The sequence below is a fragment of the Somniosus microcephalus genome, chromosome 4 (assembly GCF_052327205.1).
Source record: "Somniosus microcephalus isolate GS21.2 chromosome 4, FLI_Smic_1.0, whole genome shotgun sequence".
Taxonomy (NCBI): Eukaryota; Metazoa; Chordata; class Chondrichthyes; order Squaliformes; family Somniosidae; genus Somniosus; species Somniosus microcephalus.
In genome coordinates this window covers 257,536,904-257,552,540 of record NC_140990.1, presented here as the reverse complement: position 1 = coordinate 257,552,540, position 15,637 = coordinate 257,536,904, and the positions used below count along the sequence as shown (strand labels likewise).

The 15,637-nt window shown below is 44.3% G+C and overlaps 1 protein-coding gene across 3 annotated transcripts in view; it reads right to left on the bottom strand.

Moving 5' to 3' along the window:
- LOC147120408 (myosin light chain kinase, smooth muscle-like) overlaps positions 1-15,637 on the bottom strand; it is a 604,168-nt gene that overhangs the window by 428,910 nt on the left and 159,621 nt on the right. For all 3 annotated transcript variants that reach the window (XR_015078189.1, XM_085986292.1, XM_085986291.1), the window contains exon 2: positions 9,404-9,583. Coding sequence is in view for 2 of the 3 variants with exons in the window: in XM_085986292.1 (XP_085842418.1) it covers positions 9,404-9,568 (165 nt within the window). In the remaining variant the exon portion in view is untranslated. The remainder of the gene's footprint in view (positions 1-9,403; positions 9,584-15,637) is intronic.

Below are 15,637 nucleotides of genomic sequence, written 5' to 3'. Positions count from 1 at the left end.
ACTCGCTTCCTCACTCCCATGTACCAGCCCAGACAGATGGCATGGAAGGAAGAATTTGTTCATGTCAGTGAGGATATGGCACCGGGTGATTCTCAGAACACATAAGAGCTGGGGCTTTGGGGGGTGGATGAGGGTGGACCACCTCCAACAAAGGCCAAGGGGAAGGCTGCCCTTGGTTTTGGATTCGTGGGACCCAGATCCCCTGAAAAGAAGAATATTCAAGGAAAATCACACTGATGTGCAGACTCTGAGGTCAGTCTCCAAAGACGTGCAGCAACTGACAGCTGTGACACTAGGATCTACAGCCTTCATTACCTGTAGCAGCTTCATTGGAGTCTGTGACAGCCGCCACCTCAGAAGTGGCCGGGACCAACTGGCATCCAGACCCAGGCGACTGTGATGCAGGATATTATCTCTCGTGATGTTCAGCATTTGGAAGCTTCTGTTAGACCAGCCAGCCTGCTAATTCATGGGGACACAGATCTGGGGCTCAGTGGGATGATGAGTCGACCTACACAAGGATTCCATTTCTCAGGACAGCAGCACCTTCCAACCATCAGAGCACCAAGCAAGTGGTACAATGGAAGTGACACCATACTACCTAGGCAGAAGTGCCGGAGATACAGTCAGTCATAGCTTCTTCCATGGAGCAAGCTGCCGTGAAGTGTAGGCCAGCTCAGTCTCATGATCCTTTTGTACCACAGAAGCAACCAAGCATCTCTAGTGATACTGGCCCTTTGGTTGGACCTGGGAAAAGCACTGGAATAGGTGATAGAAATGCAGGTTTATCCTTCCGGGGGGCACGGTATTAGGAAAGAGTAGGTTGAATTATGGTCATTTTTGAGTTCCTTGTATTGAAGGAGAATATGTACTTACAGTCATACAGGGAAGGGTGCACTTATTAAAAATCAGATCAAAGAAGTCTGATGTGTACAGAAGTCTAGGATTGGTACAGGATTGAATGATTTGTCCTTTATTTGAAGGTAGGGGAGAAAGAGTCGTGGCAAAGGTAGATTGTTTTAAACAGATGAGAAAACTTAAATGATAAGTTGAATTCTGATGTCGCTGTAGCAGTCACTGAGAAATGTTGATCATCCTGATGCTCTCCTCTATATTGGTCTGTCTCCAAACCAGGCAGGGCCACATCCCTAGCAATCTCCATTTGCAGGCCTTTATGGAGGCAACAAAAGTACTCCTTTCTCTTCTCTGTAGCTCTCCCTATGGTTTTCTCTATGACTAGTCTGGTAGAGGTATGTGCCATGTTGTAATTCTCCTCAGCTGCTATCTATTTTCCTTGAAGAGCTCAGGGAGGACAGAATTCCTAAGAATCAGGGGCGGACTGGCCTAAAAGGGCACAGGATTCTGATGGAAAAGGTGGTGTTTAGGAGAAGAGACCCAGTAGAAATGGCTCTTGCACTAATTTGGAGGCCTGAAAATACCATTGCACCATTCTACCACATAAGACATGCCAAAAACATGAATACATTTGGGGCTTCATTTCCTAATTCAATATAGTGCCAGTTGTTCTAATCGAAGCAAGCCATAATGGGGTGAATCAAAAGATGCCTCAACTTACAAACTGCCTCAACTTACAAAAACATCAATAAACTCGACCAGTGACCTAACCACACAATTGTGCACTCTTAAAAACATACAGTAGAATGTTTCAAGGATGAAAGAAATTAAATGTAAAAAAGTCATTTGATGAAAAAGCCTGAGGTAACTCAAGCATAAAGAGGATATAAAATCTAGTCTCTAGAAATAAAACACATCTGTTAAACCCTAGGTCTGTCTTATAGAGTTTCAGGATTAACTGCTACCTTTTGCACAGTGGCTTCCACTCTACACAGCTTGTTCTGCTACTCTACTGAGTAATGTCAGAGCCCTTACCTTGCCATTCATCTTTCAAAAGGCAACTAGTGTTTCTAATCAAAACCCTGACACTGTTACCAGTAATAGATCCAACTCTTTTATTTAGTCAAACAAAGAACTAGTTCTGTGATTAATGGTCATTATTAAGTCTTATAGTCACTATATAAATATTTCACTTCACAATTTTATAACAGTTTAAACTACAAGGAGTTGCCCTCTAACTCATTATAATAAAGGCTAGACAAAAGCTAAGCTGGCTTCAGCTGAAGGCTATGTTTGTATAATGCTGCCCTCGAAAGCCACATTTTAAACCAGTGTTCCTCCATGTTGAACACCGCTTGGAAGATGCACTGAGAGTAGCAAGGGCACAGAATGTACTCTGGGTGGGGGACTTCAATGTCCATCACCAAGAGTGGCTCGGTAGCACCACTACTGACCGAGCTGGCCGAGTCCTGAAGGACATAGCTGCCAGTCTGGGCCTGTGACAGGTGGTGAGAGAACCAACATGAGGGAAAAACCTACTTGACCTCGTCTTCACCAACCTGCCTGTCGCAGATGCATCTGTCCATGACAGTATTGGTAGCAGTGACCACCGTGCAGTCATTGTGGAGATGAAATTCCATCTTCACACAGGACACCCTCCATAGTGTTGTGTGGCACTACCACCTTGCTAAATGGGATAGATTCAGAATAGATTAGCAGCTCAAAACTGGGCATCCATGAGGCACTGTGGGCCATCAGCAGCAGCAGAATTGTATTCCACCACAATCTGTAACCTCATGGCCCAGCATTTCCCTCACTGTACCATTACCATCAAGCCAGGGGACCAACCCTAGTTCAATAAGGAGTACAGAAGAGCATGCCAGGAGCAGCACCAGGTGTACCTAAAAATGTGGTGCCAACCTGGGGAACCTGCAACACAGGACTACATGCATGCTAAAAAACAGAAGCAGCATGTTATAGACAGGGCTAAGAGATCCCATAATCAATGGATCAAATCAAAGCTCGGTAGTCCTTCCACATCCAGTCGTGAATGGTGGTGGGCCATTAAACAACTAAAGGGAGGAGGAGGCTCCATGAATATCCATCTACAAGATGCACTGCAGCAACTCGCCTAGGCTTCTTCGGTAGCACCTCCCAAACCCGTGACCTCTTTCACCTAGAAGGACAAGGGCAGCAGGCGCATGGGAACACCACCACCTCCAAGTTCCCCTCCAAGTCACACACCACCCTAACTTGGAAATTTATTGCCGATCGTTCATTGTCGCTGGGTCAAAATCCTGGAACTCCCTCCCTAACAGCACTGTGGGAGTACCTTCACCACACGGACTGCAGCGGTTCAAGAAGGTGGCTTACCACCACCTTCAAAAGGGCAATTAGGGATGGGCAATAAATGCTGGCCTTGCCAGCGACACCCACATCCCATGAATGAATTAAAAAAAATAAGACAACCAGACGTGTGTTGGAGTCTTCCAAAATAATACAAAATATATCTGTGTTGAAGTGAAGCTAGACTCTTGGGCCTAGAAATTCGGGCACACCTACTTTTGGGCACCTTACCCGCACAGTGTTAACAGTCTGCACTCAAAAGGGGAGGTCCAAGGAGCCCCGTATTTTGGGCCTCGGGCCTCATCATAACATAGATGGTGCTACAGTAGGAGCCCGCACAGATTAGTGCTCCAATTTCCAGGTAATTGGGTGATTGGGTTGTATCGCGGGGGTCTGGAGGAGGAATGGCTGGGCCTCGGAGTCCATGATCGGTGTTCAGTGGGGGATCAGGTAGGAAGATCGCAGGGCTTGGGAGAACTGTTAGGAAGTTGGGAGCGCTGTCAGGGATTGGGTAGGAAGATCGCAGACCTCGGGAGTGCTAGTGGGTGGTTGGGGGGGGGGCGGGCAGGGGGCTAGGAGGTCAGGGCCGAGGCGAGACTGGAGGGGCCTGGAGGTCAGAGTTGGGAGTGAGGCCAGAGATCTTGGGGCCGGGAGCAGCGGCGATTATGGGAAGTACTTACATTTTTTTTTACTTACATGGTGTTTAGCGTGGTTTATCCAGAGGCAATCAGCACTGGCATTGGCTGACTCAGGGCAAACCAAAGTTGCAGCAGGGAACAGAAGCAGGCGTTAGGCCCCTTATTTGCATATTTAAATGGGCTAATGCCGGCTTCAGATGTGGGTAAAGGATGCCTCTTGTTTGTCCTTTACCAAGATGGCGCCCGGTGTGATTCATGGCAGAAGTGTGCGCGCACGCACCAGTCGCCATTTTGGTCCCCAAACAGCACCCATAGTGCCCATACAACTGACGCTACTGATCCCAATTTTATGACCTTGATCTTTACATGTCAGAGCCTAACTAATAGTAGCAATTAAAATTAAAACAACCTAAAGAGAAACTGTTCTCTTATTTTGCTTACCTCTTTCAATAAAAAAAATTATTTTGAGACTGAATTATATGAAAACTTAGTGTAGATTTGCATTTGAAGAACGATTATTGAATTCTTATGAGTTATGGCTAGAAAGTGTTTAGGTGCAATACATACAAATCTGTATGACCGAATCATTTGCAACCATTAAGTATGTATTAAGTTTATTAACAATGAAGAGTTATAATCTTATTTCTCACCTCTAGAGCATTTCAATAATTTAGGAATCATTCAGGCCTAATAATCCTTTGTAAACCTATTATGGAAGCACTTATTTTTGGATATGCAATAATGTTACAACCAAACAGAACATTGTAATTTAGCAACAATCTGCAATTGTTTACAATAATGTAATACTGCTCATGCACCAAAACATTAATTAAGCCCATTATTAGACTGCACATCCTATTTACTTTTGCAAGTCTGCTGTTGTACAATTTTTAAAATCATAATGAAGAGTAATCTGAATTAAGTTTGATTACTGCTTTAACATTGATCAAGGTGAACAAGTGATGCCTGCTTTACAGTAGAAGAAGAGGATAGTATGCTGGAGATCTCAAAGAAACTAATATTGAATCGGGACAGGGACTCAATAAAATTAGCATAAGTAAAATAACAGTAATGAAGAAAATAATGGCACTAAAGAGTGACAAATCCCCAGGGCCAGATGGTTTCCATCCCAGGGTTTTAAAGGAAGTAGGTGAGCACATTGCAGATTCCCTAACTATAATCTTCCAAAGTTCTCTCGATTCAGGAACCGTCTCTTTAGATTAATCAATTGCGCATGTCACTCTGCTTTTTAAGAATGGTGAGAGAGGGAAGCCAGGGGACTATAGACCAGTTAGCCTAACAACTGTTGATGGGAAATTTGCTAGAGTCTATAATTAAGGATAGGGTGACTGAATGCCTCGAAAATTTTCAGTTGATCAGAGAGAGCAAGCATGGATTTGTGAAAGGTAAGTCATGCTTATGGAATGTTGGCCTTTATTGCAAAGGGAATGGAGTATAAAAGTAGGGAAGTCCTGTTACAACTGTACAGGGCATTGGTGAGACCACACCTGGAGTACTGCGTACAGTTTTGGTCTCCTTATTTAAGGAAGGATATACTTGCTTTTGAGGCAGTTCAGAGAAGGTTCACGAGGTTGATTCCGGAGATGAAGGGGTTGTCTTATGAAGAAAGGTTGAGCCTATACTCATTGGAGATTAGAACAATGAGAGGGGATCTTATTGAAACATATAAGATTCTGAAGGGGCTTGATAGGGTAGATGCAGAAAGGATGTTTCCCCTCGTGGAGAAATCTAGAACTAGGGGGCATAATTTCAGAATAAGGGGGCACCCATTTAAAATGGAAGTGAGGAGAAATTTCTTCGCTCAGAGGGTCGCGAATCTTTGGAATTCTCTTCCCCAGAGCGCTGCGGAGGCTGGGTCATTGAATATATTTAAGGTGGAGATAGACAGATTTTTGAATGGTAAGGGAGCGGGCAGGGAAGTGGAGTTGAGGCCAAGATCAGATCCACCATGATCTTATTGAATGGCGGAGCAGGCTCGAGGGGCCAAATGACCTACTCCTGCTCCTACGTCTTATGTTCTTAAGTTCTTATGCCTGAGAAACCTGACTGAATTTTTTGAAGAGGTGACTAAACTAGTGGACAGGAGAACGTCTATGGATGTTATTTATATGGACTTCCAGAAGGCATTTGATAAAGTCTCACATAAGAGACTGTTAACTAAGGTAGCAGCCCACGGAATTGAGGGCAAATTATTGACCTGGTTAGGAAATTGGCTGAGCGGCAGGAGAGCGAGAGTAGGGATAATGGGTAGGTATTCTAATTGGCAGGATGTGACTAGTGGTGTCCTGCAGGGATTTGTGTTGGGGCCTCAACTATTCACAATATTTATTAACGACTTAGATGATGGCATAGAAAGTCATATATCCAAATTTGCTGATGACACAAAGATGGGCGGCATTGTAGGCAGTGTAGATGAAAACGTAACATTACAAAGAGATATTGATAGATTAAGTGAATGGGCAAAATTGTGGCAAATAGATTTCAATGTAAGCAAATGTGAGGTCATCCACTTTGGACCTAAACAGGATAGAACAAGGTACTTTCTAAATGGTGCAAGACTAAAAACAGTGGAGGTCCAAAGGGACTTGGGGGTCTGTGTACATAGATTATTAAAATGTCATGAACAGGTACAGAAAATAATCAAAAAGACTAATGGAATGCTGGCCTTTATATCTAGAGGACTAGAATACAAGGGGGTAGAAGTTATGCTGCAGCTATACAAAGCCCTGGTTAGACCACACCTGGAGTACTGTGAGCAGTTCTGGGCATCACACCTTAGGAAGGCTATACTGGCCTTGGAGGGAGTGCAGCGTAGGTTTACCAGAATGATACTTGGACTTCAAGGGTTAAGTTATGAGGAGAGATTACACAAATTAGGGTTGTATTCCCTAAAATTTAGAAGGTTAAGGGGAGATTTGATCAGTTTTCAGGATATTAAGGGGAACAGATAGGGTAGATAGAGAGAAACTATTTCCACTGGTTGAGGATTCTAGGACTAGGGGGCATAATCTAAAAATTAGAGCCAGACCTTTCAGAAGTGAAATTAGGAAACACTTCTACACACAAAGGGTGGTAGAAGTTTGGAACTCTCTTCCGCAAATGGCAATTGATGCTAGATCAATTGTTAATTTTAAATCTGAGATTGATAGCTTTTTGTTAACCAACAGTATTAAGGGCTATGGGCCAAAGGCGGGTATATGGAATTAGATCACGGGTCAGCCATGATTTCATTGAATGGCAGAACAGGCTCGAGGAGCTGAATGGCCTACTCCTGTTCCTATGCTTTGAATTTTCTGCAATCTGCCTTGTTTAAACTAGGACTGATTATCCTGGACCTGGACATGCATTTGCTATAACTTGTATTGATGAAAGAATTTTGCAGTTTTCGCTGAAACCACATCGAGTTTTCCAGACTAAACATGTAAATTGCAACAAGCTATACTGCACACTAGATACAAACTATTCATGTCTGGTACTGTATGGTTCTCATTAACTTCTGTAAATGTATGATGTAATTGGATAAGCTGTGTGCCTACATGCTCACTCTTAGAGAAGCCAACATTTCAGAGCAACACAAACTATGATGGTGACAGATAAGCCAGTATCTAGTATTATATGTACGATCTACAGGAATTTCCCCAGGGGTTGTCTTGATCAGCTGCTGTAACTTTGGAGTGTATTCAGCGCCACCTTGAAAGTAATTAAGTAGATAAAAAATGGCTCTATCCGCAAACTCTTCAGTTCTTGCTAAAGCAAGATTGTTCAGATTAAAGAACTGCTGGTGCCTGTTTGGCTTAGGCATTCCACATGCAACTCCATACCTGAAGATATTAATTCAAAGTAATGTCGTGTTATTAAGGACTATGAGGAAACTTAGTAGTGCCATTTGTCAGGAAGTTTAATTCCAAGAGTCTGTTTTATCTGCCAAAGTAGAGCTGGGGAGAACTCTGATGAAATGCACATTTATAGTTATGTTCCCCAGTATTAGTCCAATTTGCTGTATTTTATAAATGTACTTATTTTATAATTTAATTTGAGTAGCTATTTTAGCTTGCCAGATCTCTAGTTTGTGTATATTATTTTTCAAAATCTCACAGTAAATATCGTGGTCCTGTTGACCCCAATTTAAATACTTTAATGAAACTCCAACCTGCTCCAGGTGGGCGCCTGGGCAGCCCTAGTGAAGGCCCTGAGGAAAATGATGGCAAGTGAGATTGGAGCAGGACTAGGGCAGTAAGTACAGCACTGTTATTTTCAGACTGCAACGCCCCATTCCTGCCGGGCAGAGTAAGTTAAAAATCGGGCCTTGTGTTTCTTTCAACTTTTAAAAAGCATTTGCCTTTTCTTTCCATCATTTATGACACAGACCTCATTAGTTCATTGTCACCTTTATAGCACAGTACTCACCCTCAGCCATCAACCGATCTGCATGAGGCATGCCTAAAGACTTAGCTTTTTCATTACAATACAGTTTCCTAAATATTGTTAAAAGAAGGCATTGCTAACCTTTTTAAGCTCATTATCTTACTGTTTGAGGTAAGGAATCAGCAAGAATTAACAAGAATTTAAAATATTTAATTAAATGCCATTTTAATTAATGTTATATATGTAATTTTTTAAAAATTTATTTCATGTGTTCGTGTATTTTTTAAGTCATCTTCATTCATACTTTTGACAGTTTTGTACGTACAGAACTGTCAAAAGTATGAATGGGGATTCCCTTCTTTCATTGGTTGGGCTGGTCCACGTGATCGCAGGGGCGTTTGTGCCCCTGGGATATGTGGGTCTCTACGCATTTCAACCAGGAGAGGCCCAGGATCGCAAGCCTCCGTGTCTCCCGGATCACCAGGTAAATGCGTAAAAAATTTGTTGATCGGCGGCATCTGCCCGCAGGAAACCTCCGATCGCAAATTCAGGCCCAGTGTGTCTGTGTTGCTTATCAATAGCAATACCTTTCTGCTGCCAGATGTTATGTCATTTGTGCCATTTTTTTAATTTTTCTACGCAAAGACTAATTTTCACAAGAAAGTAGCTATAAGTTGATTTTCAACATTTGAGTGAAACTCATTTTCTTATATGGTGTCAGCCATGGCTCAGTTTGCAGCATTCCCATCTGAGTCAGAAGATTGTGGGTTCAAGTCCCACTCCAGAGACGTGAGGGAGTGCTGCACTATCGGAGGTGCCATTTTCAGCTGAAATGTTAAACCGAGATCTGCCCTCTGGTGGATGTAAAAGATCCCATGGCACTATTTTGAAGAAGAGCAGGGGAGCTCTCCCCGGTGTCCTGGCCAACGTTTATCCCTCAACCAATATCACTAAAACAGATGAACTGGTCATTATCACACTGCTGCTGTTTGTGGGAGCTTGCTGTGTGCAAATTGGCTTCCGTGTTTTCTATATTGGCTGTAAAGTGCTTTGGGATGTCATGAAAGGCACTATATAAATGCAAGAAGGTCCTACATTCACCTCAAAGATTTTTATTAGGACATTAAATAGTGAGCAACAAGGTGATAATATCTCATACTCTTCTGCAGCATTCTTACCTTCCCATCAAACCTGGCTGTTCCACCGATGGGAATCCGAACATTTCTTGGAGGCAGTGTGAACGCTGGTGCTTCAGGAGGGTAAGTGTCAGCCTGAGGTCTTTCCAAAGTTAATGTTGTTTTGGAAATACGAGTGGTAGTTTGAGCAATCTGCACATCTCCCATGGTTAATTATCCAATCTGATGATGAGAAGGAAACATTTAGTTAATATTTAATATATAAACAGTCTGAAAAATGTATAAGAACATATCAGCAAATGACCAAATTGCCACCTAAATGATGAGCATTGAGGAATCAGCTAATCTGACATTGACTTCAGATATGCCACAAAAACATTACAATAGCAAAATTCTAAATAGTTATCCCTACTTGTTAGTATATATCTTCTCCACCAACACTTCTCTGTCCTATTTGACCCTGAGCTGAGCTTCCGACCACATATTCTCTCCATCACCAAGGCCGCCTACTTCCACCTCTATAATATCGCCTGTGCCTCAGCGCTTCTGCTGTTGAAACCCTCATCCATACTTTTATTACCCCCAAACTCGACTATTCCAAAGCTCTCCTGGCAGGCCTCCCATCTTCCACCCTCCATTAACTTGAACTCTTCCAAAACTCTGCTGTCCGTATCTTAACTCGCACCAAGTCCCATTCACCAAGCACCCCTGTGCTCGCTGACCTTCTTCTTCTTCTTAGGCAGTCCCTCGGAACTGAGGATGACTTGCTTCCACATTAAAAATGAGCTTGCAGGTGACTGATTAGTCCAATGCGGGACCTACAGTCTCTGTCACAGGTGGGGCAGACGGTGGTTGAAGGGGCGGGTGGGTGGGGTGCTTGGGTTGACGTGCGCTCCTTGTGCTGCCTGCGCTTGGCTTCCGCTTGCTCCCGGCGAAGAGACTCGAGGTGTTCGGCGCCTTTGTGCGGTCTTGGGCCAGGGATTCCCAGGTGTCGGTGGGGATGTTACACTTTTTCAAGGAGGCTTTGAGGGTGTCCTTGAAGCGTTTCCTCTGCCCACCTGGGGCTCTCTTGCCGTGCCGGAGATCTGAGTAGAGCGCTTGTTTTGGGAGTCTCGTATTGGGCATGCGGACAATGTGACCCGTCCATCGGAGCTGATTGAGCGTGGTCAAAGCTTCGATGCTGGGGATGTTGGCCTGAGCAAGAGCACTGACTTTGGTGCGCCTATCCTGCCAATGGATTTGCAGGATCTTGCGGAGGCAGTCAAGACCATCTACGGCCCAAGCACCCAAGGCTCTTCCCCACTGCAGGCCAAGAATGGAGAGGTACTCATCAAGGACAGGGAAGCAGTCAGTGCCCGCTGGAAGGAGCACTTCGAAGATCTCCTTAGCCACGACTCTGTCTTCGACACGAGTGTCCTCAACTCCATCCCACAGCATGCTACCCGCCACCATCCCAGCACAACCCCAGCCCGGCATGAGGTTGAAAAGGCCATCTGACAACTGAAGAACAACAAGGCCTCAGGAGCAGATGGAATCCCCGCCGAGGCACTAAAGCATGGCTGAGAAGCACTACTGGCGCGAATTCATGAACTTATTTCTCTTATCTGGAAGGAGGAGAGCATGCCAGGGGATCTCAGAGATGCCGTAATTGTGACCATCTTCAAGAAAGGTGACAAGTCCGATTGCGGTAATTACAGAGGAGTTTCCCTGCTATCTGCCACAGGGAAAGTCATCGCAAGAATCCTCCTCAATCACCTTCTCCCAGTGGCCGAAGAGCTCCTCCCAGAGTCGCAATGCTGATTCCGCCCACTAAGAGGCACAATGGACATGATCTTCATCACACGTCAATTACAAAAGAAATGCAGGGAACAGCACCAACCGCTGTACATGGCCTTCTTTGATCTCACAAAGGCCTTTGACACTGTCAACCGTGAGGGATTATGGAGTGTCCTCCTCAAATTCGGCTGCCCTCAAAAGTTTGTCACTATCCTCCGCCTGCTTCACGACGACATGAAAGCCGTGATCCTGACCAATGGTTCCACCACAGACCCAATTCACGTACAAACCGGGGTCAAGCAAGGCTGTGTCATCGCACCAACGCTCTTCTCAATCTTCCTTGCTGCAATGCTCCATCTCACCCTCAGTAAGCTCCCCGCTGGAGTGGAGCTAATTTACAGAACAAACGGGAAACTGTTCAACCTCGCTGACCTACATTGGCTCCTGGTCCCGAATACCTTGATTTAAAAATTCTCATCTTTAATTCAAATCCCTCCATGGTCTCGCCCCTCCCTATCTCTGTAACCTCCTCCAGCCTTACAACCCTTCGAGACCTCACGCACGCTTATCTTCACTACAATAATATCTGTATTCAATTCAAATGATGAGTAACTATTAAACTAGTATAAAAAATAACACAAGTATGAACATATTTCAGGGCAGCAACAATCTTCAGTTTAAATAGTGATGAAAATTGCTCAAGGATTGCCTGCTCTCATTGTTTATTATACCATGAATCGCTCCACGTGTTACTGTCTTGTAATGGATGGAAATGGGTAATCCTTTATATACACACTGAAAATCTGCGTAATAATCTTCCATTGTTTAGCAATTAACTCCTAAGGAGTAGGCAAATGTGCCTTGTGCAGCAACAGTATCCAGTGCCTTCATTCACAAAGTTATTTGTACAATGACAGAATGTCTTGAGAAACACTTAAATAACTGGTTTTCTCCTGTTCTCTTTTAATTTGGATTCCAGGAACCTGACATCCAAGAGCCAACGTCAGTTGTTTATGCTAATAAATCTGTTTTCCATAGTGCCAGGGCAGACTCGTAGACCCAGAATCTACAAATCTGCTGTCAGGCTACAGAAAACGGGGCCAAAATTCCCTAATGCTTCTGGTGCTCCTCTGCCGCAACTCTAATGGAAAGACTACAAATGAGGCTGAGACCCAAATGTGGCAGGTCCCAACGTTCCCTGGCAGCTTGTTCGGGTGCGGAGTTTCCTCCCCTCCAAAACTAGACCAGAAGCATATGACACGGCATGGTAGCGGGTGAAGTCTCCTTGGTGGGGTGTTCCCGCATCCCAGCCTGGCGGGATATCAGTGGTCTAGTACGCAGGGAGGAAGCAGGTATACCAGCCTGACGATTGATGGAATTGGGGCCCACCTTGGGGGTCCATATCTTCGCTGCCGTCTAGACCCTAAAGATTTTGTCATTTTAAGCTTTATCTCAAGCCTGAAAGAGGGTCTTAATGGTCCCAATACACCATGAGGTAGAGTTGTGCTGGTTTTACCAGCGCAATTCACCTGAAATTGATCAAACTAGTGTTAAAAAATAGAGGAATTTCAAGTGCAAGTTACGTCCAGCGCAAATTGAATTTCCGCAATCTTTTGCGATCTTCTTCTTAGGCAGTCCCCCGAAGTCGAGGATGACTTGCTTCCACTCCGGTATTGTGGGTTCAAAGGTGACTAATGAGTCCTATGCGGGATCTACAGACTCTGCCACAGGTGGGGCAGGTAGTGGTTGAAAGGACGAGTGGGTGGCGTGCTCAGTGTGTCATACGCTCCTTCCGCTGTTTCTACTTGGCCTCTGCGTGCTCCCGACGAAGAAACTCAAAGTGTTCGGCGCCTTCTCGAATGCTTCTCCAATTTGAGCGGTGTTGGGCCAGAGATTCCTAAGAGTCGATGAGGATGTTATATTTTTCAAGGAGGCTTTGAGGACGTCCTTGAAGAGTTTTCTCTACCCTCCTGGAAATCGCTTGCCATGACGTAGCTCGGAGTAGAGTGCTTGTTTCGGAGTCTTGTATCAGGCATGCAGACAATGTGGCGTGATCAATGCCTCAATGCTGGGGATGTTGGCCTGAGAGAGAACACTGACATTGATACGCCTATCCTGCCAGTGGATTTTCAGGATTTTGCAGAGGATAGTTTAAAAAACATTGCACTGGTATCTGGCCCCACCCTCAAAACTGGCCATGCCCCCAGATTGAATTATTGAGCATGATGAGTTTCCGCCAATTTTTTTAAATTATTCGTTCATGGGATGTGGGCGTCGCTGGTAAGGCCAGCATTTATTGCCCATCCCTAGTTGCCCTGGAGAAGGTGGTGGTGAGCCGTCTTCTTGAACCGCTGCAGTCCGTGTGGTGAAGGTACTCCCAGTGCTGTTTGGGAGGGAGTTCCAGGATTTTGACCCAGCGACGATGAAGGATCGGCGATATATTTCCAAGTCAGGATGGTGTGTGACTTGGAGGGGAACTCGGAGGTGTTGGTGTTCCCATGCGCTTGCTGCCCTTGTCCTTGTAGGTGGAAGAGGTCGCGGGTTTGGGAGGTGCTGCCAAAGAAGCCTTGGCGAGTTGCTGCAGTGCATCTTGTACATGGTACACACTGCAGCCACGGTATGCCAGTGGTGGAGGGAGTGAATGTTTAAGGTGGTGGATGGGGTGCCGATCAAGCGGGCTGCTTTGCACTAGATGCTGTCGAGCTTCTTGAGTGTTGTTGGAGCTGCACTCGTCCAGGCAAGTGGAGAGTATTCTATCACACTCCTTACTTGTGCCTTGTAGATGGTAGAAAGGCTTTGGAGAGTCAGGAGGTGAGACACTCGCTGCAGAATACCCAACCTCTGACCTGCTCTTGTTGCCAGAGTATTTATGTGGCTGGTCCAGTTAAGTATCTGGTCAATGGACTGTTCGAGGAGTTAGATGGACTTGACCAGGTGAACTTTGGCAGGGTCAGGGCCAGAGGTCACCAGCAGGTGGATTTCAGCATTTACCTGAGATCAAAGGCTCATTGATTTTTGGAACCTAAGAATTTGACAATATGTACAACAAGAGCTGGCTCATGGACACTGGGCTTCTGGAGTCCAAATTGAGAGAGAACATTACAAAGGTGAATTTAAAAAAAAATCCATTTAGCTATGGGACACACAACATCAAGGTCACAATCTTATTTGCAAATTACTCAAGCAAAGTTAGTTTAGGTTTAAAATCTAACAAAGAGAATGCACCACTTCTTTGAGTTGAGAGGGTGTCTGGAATTTCTGCTTCAATCAATGCAAACAGCTTTAGCTTGAGTTGAGCATCTACTGTAACTGAACTCAAACGTGGTCCTGCTAATCAATTCAATAATGAAATTGTATTGTGACCAATTACTCTAAGGGGTTGTAGTGTATCATTGGCCCAAAAATATCTGTAACCGGTCAACAAACTGCGCTCGCCATTAGTTAGACTTGCCCTGGCACATTTAAGTTTTTTACGTTTTTGCGTGGCAAATTGCTCAAAGTTCGAGCTGATAACGTCACAGCGAGAGAAACAGGGCATCTGGACAGAAAGAAAAAGTTTAAAAAATATATTTTTTTTAAATCTCCAACACCAATTAAAACCTGAAAGAATGAGATTCCACACTTTTAATAGTTAATTTTCAGTGCCAGAGAGGTTAACTGGCAGTAATCACGTCGTTAAAAAGGTACTTAGACTTGAAATGTCTTGACTTAACGTTTTGTGGCGAGTTTTCTTTGTACCTACAGTCCAAGTACAGGAACTTTCATGCTGCTCAATGCATTGGAATGGGGAGCCAGACAGTGAGATGTTATTTTCGCAAAGTTATGGCGGAACGGCACATCTCCGCCAGCAAGTTCTCGATTTCCGCATTTAATCACATCTGCCCTCGCCTGAAGTAGCTGTGGCATTTGCACTTCCATTATCTTTACAGCATTTAGGATATTTAGTGGAGATCTGTGCTGTAAAGCACTAGTTGATAGCCAATCAAAAAGCACATTAAAGTGCATAGTATAGCAGGAATCTTTTATCTATTATCATTTCAAGTGCAGTTTTGAGGTCAGCGTATTTTGTTGATTTACTTGGATGTTATTTCATTTCTAAATTCATGGCCATTTCCAGGCTATGGATCAGTTGTCAGGTGCTGCAAATCCCACATGCACAAAAAACGCTTGTGCCTCTCTGGATGAGCTTTGCTGACTGGCTAATCAGAGAAATTATGCCTAAACAGGAACACATAAATCAAGAGCTGGATCCCTATTGTACACTAACTATGATTTATGAAATAAGATGGTCTAGTCATCACCAAAAAATTCCAAGGCTCTCTGACAACTGTGGTAATTAATTAGAGGAAACCCACAGACCTCAATCTTGCTATTTTCTGCAGAATGCCTAAAATTTTGTTATTTACTTTAATGTTTAAAATGGTTCGAGAAATACAGGACTGTGAGTGATGAGAAAGCAACATAAAAACCATGCTGGAGTGAGTAAAAGAACTGTGAAAA